Source organism: Magnolia sinica, chromosome 6 (genome assembly GCF_029962835.1).
Source record: "Magnolia sinica isolate HGM2019 chromosome 6, MsV1, whole genome shotgun sequence".
NCBI lineage: Eukaryota > Viridiplantae > Streptophyta > Magnoliopsida > Magnoliales > Magnoliaceae > Magnolia > Magnolia sinica.
Window position 1 is genome coordinate 47,123,279 of NC_080578.1, and position 8,811 is coordinate 47,132,089.

The window sequence follows — 8,811 nt, forward strand, 5'->3', positions numbered from 1 at the left end:
GATCACACTCCCAACCTCTCACCTTCCTCCTACAATGGTTTCCCTTCATCTTTCACCACTGAAGCTTCTTCCAACCTCTTTCCATCCTCTTACAACTCCTCCCATCACAATACCTTCTCTTCGTAAAACCCCAAAGACCTATCTCCTCCATGTGTTTGCAACGGCACCACAGCCCGCTGGCGATCAGCGCAAGGAAGAGAAGCTCTCGATCATGATCGAAGAGAAGGTGACTGAAGCCCACAAGATTTGTGAAGAGAATTCACTTTCAGAGGAATGCGTTGTGGCGTGGGATGAGGTGGAAGAGGTTAGCCAAGCAAAAGCTCACCTTAGGCAAAGATCTGCCATCGATCCTCTCGAGGCTTATTGTAGGGACCACCCGAAAGCGCCTGAGTGTAGAATATATGAAGATTAATGAGATATGTTATTTCTTTCATTAAGTCGTGATCTTATAAATGATGGGGTGGAAAAAATCATAATAATATGAGGCGTATGTTAATGTTGATTTATTGATGACAGAAGATTATTAAGTATGTCTTAGAAACAGGAAGCTGGATCTACTACAACAAGATGTGTGGGGTCCATCGGGATGTGTTCATGACATCAAATACATGCATCAGGTAAGCTGTGTTGTTTTTTGATGTCTTAAATAAATTCAGAAACAGGGTATGTTGATGCTAGACAGACCATTTGTTGCTATCGAGCACTCTTCAATGCCATCGTACAATTGCTCAATCCCATTGAGAAATTCAGAAAATTTCCAATTGGTTGTTGGACCAATTGGGTACATGTTTGATGCCATTAAACTTAGTTTCAATACTATCAAAACTTAAATTTAATTTTATCGAGACCTGTCGAAGTGCAATCGAGAAAATCCGATTTTCTATATTTTGTCTTTGAACTGTTTTGGTGTTATTTCAATGCCATTGAAGTAGGGTTGGATGCCATCGAAGTCCCATCGGACGTATTGCAGCAGGATTTGTTTTTGATTTCTCGACTGTGATTCTTCCTAATGCTATAAATAGGAGTGTAATCTGGATTTTTTTTTTGGGGGGTAAGGGTGTAGCTTGGGGTGATTTGAGGCTTGTTCAAATTGGATATCCTTTAAACTCTCGTAATTTTTGCTTTTATAATTATTATCTGTTTTACGATGATTTTTTTTCCTAAAGGGCTTTTTCACGTTAAAGTACTGTGTTTGCATTGTGGTTGACTAGTGCGATTGGATTACTTCACTTGATTTATCTCTGTGTGCTTCCGTGGTCCCCCAACAAGCCACACCATGTAAAATTAGGCTTAAAACCTATAAACTCAGATGGTGTGGCCCACCTGAGTCTTGGAGTGGCCTAATTTCTTAGTTGTTCATTCATCTTGGCGATCACTTATTTTGAATGGATTGGATTGCATATACAAAACATGGTGGGCCTAACAGGCAATTTGGATGGTTTTTAAGTGATGGGTGTCCTCACATGCAATTTGCAAGGTTTTTAAATGGCCGGTCATCCCAATTGTTCCCCGTCGTGTGGCCCAGCTGAGTTTTGTATAGTCTGACTCTTGGGTAGCAAGAAGAATGCAAGGGGGTACAGATGATGAATAGATTGGATGTCATTCAAAGAATACAATAGGCCCACACTTTGCATTGTATGTTAAGATTAACCTACAAAGCTTTGTAGTCAATCCGGCCTTGGTAACACATTCTTTGTTTTTGTTCTGATATTGTGAGTTGGTTTCATGGTTTTAAGATCAGACGAGTCTGATTCATCTGAGTCGAATCAAACTTAGTAGCACTCCACGAGTCAGTCCCAGTCACCTTGACTTAGGACTGAACTGAGTTTGGTTATCTTCATGAGTCATGGTTGCCCTACTAAGCCCGAGCCCATCCCACCAAGGGGTTGGGTTTAGTAAGAGGCTCAAGTTCCGCAGATTGAATCGAGGCTTGTGTTTTAGGTCTCTTAAGTAATTGGGCTATATGTGGACTTGAACATAACTAAAGGCCCAACAACTACGCTTGGCCTGAACCTGCATTGGGCCGGGCTGACCCTGGACATGGGTCCCTAGCTCATTAGATGGATTTGGACATGCTTCACCCAGATCTAGTCCACCCATTTGCGGACACCGCCATCATCATCTAAGCCTAATCATAATAGTACTTAAGATAATATCTAAATAAAGGAGCTGATATTTTCTATAATTGTGTTTCAACATACTACTTAGTCTACTACTTGAGCTATGGATCAGGGTGTAACATTGAGGTTTGCTTATTAAAACAATGTGGCTCCTTCCAACTCGTTGGGTCCAAGTTGAGGAACTGCACTTAGCTGGCCTCTAATTAAGGCCTGGCCCAACTTCTGGGCCTCTAGTACAGTTCAAACCTATCTGAAAGCAATCTACATTTTAGATATAGTTGAGTTGTCATAGATACACTTTTGAGGCCCACTTGGACACACCCTCAAAAGGGGCATTTGAGGCCTAAACTCCGTTTTGAGCCAAACTGCATTTGGTGGGGTGCGTTTGGATGCACTTTGAAAAGCCCTCGTCTTATCCCCACTCTAGCAAGCTTGAAAATCTCTTAATTACATGAGCCCACATTTGCAAAAACCCACTTTTGCATTTGGATTCATTGAAACAGTGGAAAAAGAAACACCAAAACCCTAGAAAAGATGGGAAGTGCAGATTATTTTTTCACAAAATTGGCCTTTTAAGTGGGCTTCACCTTTACGTATTTAATATACATCGACAGTATCCATCAGCTTTGTCAGATTATTTTAGAGTATTAGCCCAAAAATGAAATAAATCCAAATCTCATGTGGACCATACCATAGGAAATAATGATGATTGACTATTAATGGGCCACAAAAATTTTAGATCATGTCATAATTTGTTTTTAGCCTTCATCCATGTTTATGTTACCATGTCAGTAGGTTGGATTGTAAATAAACATTACAGAAACAATACAACAGACCTTAGGAAGTTTTTAATGGTAGGGTGTTCAATCATCACTATTTCCTATAATATGGTATACATGAGATTTGGATATTCTTCATTTTTGGGCTTAAAATGATCTTAAAAAAATCGTTAAACAACATTGATGTAGAAACATGCATCAAGGTGGGCCCCACTATATGGGTCGCACCTAATCAGCTCCCCCCTCCAGTGCCGAGTGGGTGCGGGTCACTGCTGGAAAATCTATACACAAATGCATTTGTTTGGATTCGATATTACAATGGCAATACAATTAAAAAGCGCAGAGTATAAATTCCTTTCCTTGTCTCCCTAGCATGTTTGGAAATGTGGGATTAGGTGGCATGGAATTGCATTTGGTCCATGCAAATTCTATCCGGTTTTTTGAAACGAAGGGACGGATTGGATTAATCTAGGTATCATATCATCCAGTCTCCACAATAGATACGCGAAGATTTCTGATGGATTTCAAAATCTACTACATATGTGGCCCCACATTGATGCATGTGTTTTATGTGAGCTGTCCAGCCATATGCACATTTTACACATGATATTCAAGTTGCATATGTTTACAGTTGACCATCATCAATTATGAAATCTACTTTGTTGATTACAATTCCATGATCCATCAAATACAGGTTTCACTAAATATAATATTTTTTTTTAAAGGAATAATTTGATCTCAAACATAGGATTGGACGGTTAAAATACCATAAAAATTTTCAGCCATGCAATTGCAATAATGGTGTTAGTTCCATCTAATGCAATTTCATACCATTTAACCCCGCATTCCAAACATGCCTAAAACATATGTATGTAACTAGTGTTTGAAGTATCCGTATTGTTATAAGTTTCGCTGGCCAGAGATACGGAAACAATATCGATATCGCTGATAATCAGAAATATGGAGAAACATGGGTAAAACGGTAGAATTTTCAGCAAAATTTCAGGAGATGTTAGAATGTACATATTTAGAAATAAAAAAAAATTATAAAAGAATGCATACATAACAAGTTTTCTTTTAATGGGGTCTTAAAAGCATGTGTTGTTGTAAGAAATCAGTCCAAGTATCCCATCTGACCTATTTAACCATCCAACTTTCCATCCAAACATCTATTGCTATTGCAAAATATCAACAATACATGATATTTCATCAAGAAATCATCAATAATTGGAAAGGAAATGGAAGATTGTGGTCTCAATGTCGCGCATGTTGCAATATTGATAATATCGAGATATTATAAATATTATCATTGACAAATTGAACATTACATACAATCATGTGCCTATGAAAAGAAAATTGAAATAAATTTTTTTTCTAATAAACAAAATTTTGATGATATAATTTGTTGCCGATATTATTGAAATGTCGTCGATACATTTATGATACAAGTATTACTTAGAATTTATATAGTCGAAAATATTGGCAATACGTTGGTGATATTGATGCATTGGTAATACAAGCAACACCTAGAATTTACATAGTTAAAAATATTGGCGATATTTATACGTTGGTGTAGCAATACATCGCTAATACTTGAAATTTTTGATACTACCAGCGTTATTGGTATCGCTACTTATCGATATCGCTAAACTGGAGATAAAGATAATATCAGAGATAATTTGAACACTACATGTAATTGAGAATTGGTTTTAAAATAATAACAATGACACTTTTCCATTACATTATTGCATGTGGTAATCTCCTATTCAAATAGGCTATGACATTACAAATGGTGGAAAATCAAATTGATTAGAATTTGCGTTTCTAGAAAATTGATAGAAATTAAATACTATTTCCACGGTTTGTTTTCTCACAAGATTTTTCAGGCAGGTTGTGATATAATTTTTACTTTTTTTTAAAAAAATGACTATGGGTGGTCTCCACCCCATTTTAAGGGGAGACTTATTCCTGCATATGCACATAATTCCTGTGGACTAATTTTCACTCTTTTGTTGTTTGCTAGTCCAACTTATTTCCACACATTTTTTACTTAGTATACTGTATATGTATTAATAAGTATCTGATCAAAGGCCCATCTCTTGCTGTCACACGTTCTAACATGACAAAATCGACCAATGGTGTGCCTCAGATGGTTAAGATCATTTAGCAATGGATCTCACATAGAAATGCGTATGGTAGGTATTAATGATGGGTCTGCATGGAAATAGGTAGTTAAGATCGTCTAACGATGCACCCACATGATTAAGATCATCTAATGATAGCCCAATGTAGAAATACCCATGGTTATAAATGACTAGAGATTTGGGCTCCATATGGTTAAGATCATCTAAAAATGGGCCACATGTGGAACTACACCTAGTTAGATCCACTAACGAATTGAAGGGCCCACATTATTATGATCAGCTAATGGTGTGCCCCACATGTTTAGGATGAATAACAAAGGGCTTAGGATTGACTAAATATGAGCCCCAAATCATTAAGCTAATCTACTGATGGGCATGGCATGGATGGCTAAGATCATTTGACAATGGCCCTACATGGAAATAGACATGGTTAGGGTCAACCAACCAAGTGCCCATGAAATACACGGTGAGAATCGATTGATGATGGGCTCTACATTGTTAAGAACAACTAATGATGGGACAAACATGGAAATACGTATGGTTATTATGATTGACTAATGGTGGGCCCCATATGGTTAAGGCCAAACAAGGAACACATAGTTTAATGGACTAATGATGGTTTCACATGGTTAAAATCATATAATAATGGGCTCAATGCGGAAACATGGTTATAATTGTTGGGGACACAATAAGCCCTAACATGACTTGTCTGGCGACTTCGGACAAAATTATACAACACGATAGGGAAAGAAAATTTAATCAATCACAGAGAGCACACGAATTTTATGTGAAAAAAACCTTGTGGAGAAAAAACTATCGCACCAAGCAACAAATAATTCTGTAAGGCCTGTATCCTAGTTCGTACTATTCCGTCAACTCCCGCGATCCTTCCCGATGAATTCCGGCGACCCGCGACCTATAATCAACATTTGCGCACGACCCTAAGTCGTATCCCGTAGATCTGAGTCAGCTTAATCTGAGACTTGTACCATTGCGACCGCACCGTCGCCGCGTCTTACGCACCGATCCGATACCTTGTCTAGGAGATGTGGCCGGCATTCAGTTTGAGGGAAACACCGCGCGTTTGCAATTCCAAGATAATCTCTACATCATGTCCCATCAATCAATCAATCAATCAATCAATCACCTCATGTCAAGTACAAGCAACCCCAAAGTCAACTCTCTCTCACCCTCTCTCTTACACACCTATACATGTCAAGTACAACTTCTCATCACTCCATCACTCACATCCATTACCTCTCCCTTATAACCCCTTCTCTCTCTCTCTCTCTGTCTCTCTCTCTCTCTTTCTCAAACACAAAAATTCCAAGCAACAAGTGGTGGACGTCCAAGTTATTCCATGATAGAAAAGTGAGTGTTGTGTGGCCCACTTCCACCCCAAGATCTATCATCCTAGCTCTTCATTTCTCATCTTCTCCATCAAAGTGAAGCACAAGGAGATCGGCGTTCCATCGGACTAAGAAGATTGAACGGTGGATGCTTCTATAGGCTAGATTTTCATGTTTTGATGATGGGCCAAGTGAGGCCTACCGATTGATGGTATGATCTTGCTTTGGACCTTTGATGTGGCCGATGGCCCATCTTGATTCTCATTATCATTCCATGATGGGGCCATTCTCCATGGACCCCATCATGATGTTTACTTTCTAGTTTGAAAAGAGGTCATCTAGACCTTCTATTTTGGTGGAGAAAGGATCTCCACCGTTGATTTTGATCGGTGGGCCCATATGAAATGGGACCCATATGATGTGTGATTAAATGCATGGAACGGAGGGCCCATAGTGCTGGGGGTCCCTCCATCATCACGTGTCTCTCCCTCCCTCCTTGTCCTTCCTTTATTTATTTTGTGGCCCACATGATGAGTGTACGTGGTGTCCGAACCGTCCATCAAATGACCCCATAGCCGTCCAAGCCATGTGGGCCCTACCTTGGGACAATGGGAAAAACACAAATGTCAGATTTATTCAAATCAAGTGGGCCACATCCATGTGGGACCCACCTTGATCAACATGTGAACCTAGTCTGTCCAGCATCCCTGGATGCTGGACGTGTTCATTGGAGTGTGAACGCACAGTGAGGTGTACTAACAAACAAAGAAATATATGCATGTATGTTTGATTTTAGACTTTTTGGGTGGGCCACTCATATAGGCCCCACATTGACGTATGGCTTTAATTCCAACCATCTATTCCATTCCTTAGATCGTTTTAGGCGTTGAGCCAAAAAATGAAGCTGATCCGAATTTCTGGTGGGCCATAGCATAGAAGATAGTGACTTTATCATTGAAATCCACTCCGATGTTTTTGTACTCTGAAATATGCTCAATATTGGGCTTGATGGATTTATTACGAATTGTAGAATTCAATGGGTGGACTGGATCCACCTGTTGTGGGCCCCACATGGGAAAAACTGCATAATTACATAGTTTCCAAAAAAATAATATAAGAGAGCAGCAGCAGCGCTTGCTATTGTTGACACTCCTGAGGACGCGCAGGGCGTCTTGCGCCACTGGCGGATGGGCAGGCAGGGACCCACGGTCCCGGCCATGGGCCCCACCGTGATGTGTGTTGAACATCACAACGTGCATTTTGGTGGGCCCCTTCTAGTTGTGGGCCTCCTCCAAAAATCAGCCATACCTAGAGTTCAGGTGGCCCACATTACAGGGAACAGTGAGATTGAACAGTTGCCATTGAAGCCCTTTTTGGGTATCACAGAAGTTTTGGGTCAATACGAAATTTATTTTTCCTCTACATCCAGGGTCCGTGTGACCTGATCAATGGGTTGGATTGCAGATAAACATTATGGTGGGTCCCACGTGGAACCCACAATGATGTGTGTGTTTTATTCTCACCGTCCACAGCAGTGGACGGTGGAACCCACCACCTTTATGTGTTTTATCCACACCATCCACACCTGGATGGTGGGACCCACCATGATGCATGTGTTGCATCCAAACTGTCCAACCATTTGGCCAGCTTGTCTTACAGGCTTGAGACTAAAAATGAGGCAGATCTAGGATCAAGTGGACCACATAGCAAAAAGTAGTGGGGATTGAGTGTCTGCCATTGAAACCTTTTATTTCATAGAAGTTTTGGATCGTTAGAAAATTTGTTTCCTTTTAATTTAGGTCTGTGTGACCTTATGGCCAGATTAGATAGAAAATAAATGATACGGTGGGCCTTGAGAATTTTAATGGTGGAAATCATTGTTACCACTGTCATTTGGAGTGCGGTCCAGTTGATCTTTTGAGATGATTCATGTATATATATATATATATATATATATATATATATATATATATATATTATATTGATGTACTTGTGGCCATCCGTTGGGGCCCACCTTGGTATATATATGAGGCCCATGTGATTAGGCCCATCTTGATGTATTTGTCGCCCGTTGTTGTCACACCCCAAACTCGGAAACCGGACTCATAAAATTTTTGATCGCCGAATCCGGTGTCGATAACCTCTGTAATACCCCATTCTCGACTCCTAGCGTCTATACGCTAGATTCCAATCTTGGGATCCTACAAGGAGGATTTTTCAATGTACATTTAACTCATAATAAGCATAACCACAAGTTTACCTAAGTCACAAAGGCAACATCATCATCACATATCTACTAATATAAACAGTTGAATACATGCTGAAAGGGAAATACATATGTCAAAAATCAAAGCTCCATAAGACAGCTCTACGCTTCAAGCTCAACGCTGCTACAACCTAACGCCACCTGCATGCATCT

At 39.8% G+C, this 8,811-nt stretch overlaps 1 protein-coding gene across 1 annotated transcript; it reads left to right on the plus strand.

Annotated features, from left to right (window-relative positions):
* LOC131250017 (calvin cycle protein CP12-3, chloroplastic-like) lies at positions 1 to 453 on the plus strand. The gene has a single exon (XM_058250708.1). It carries the CDS (start codon positions 35 to 37, stop codon positions 410 to 412), a length of 378 nt encoding a protein of 125 aa, XP_058106691.1. The 5' UTR covers positions 1 to 34; the 3' UTR covers positions 413 to 453.
* The last annotated feature ends 8,358 nt before the right edge of the window (positions 454 to 8,811 follow it).

Bases quoted from the DNA above. Each gene is read 5' to 3' on its own strand.
- LOC131250017 (XM_058250708.1), top strand. From the start codon at position 35: ATGGTTTCCCTTCATCTTTCACCACTGAAGCTTCTTCCAACCTCTTTC.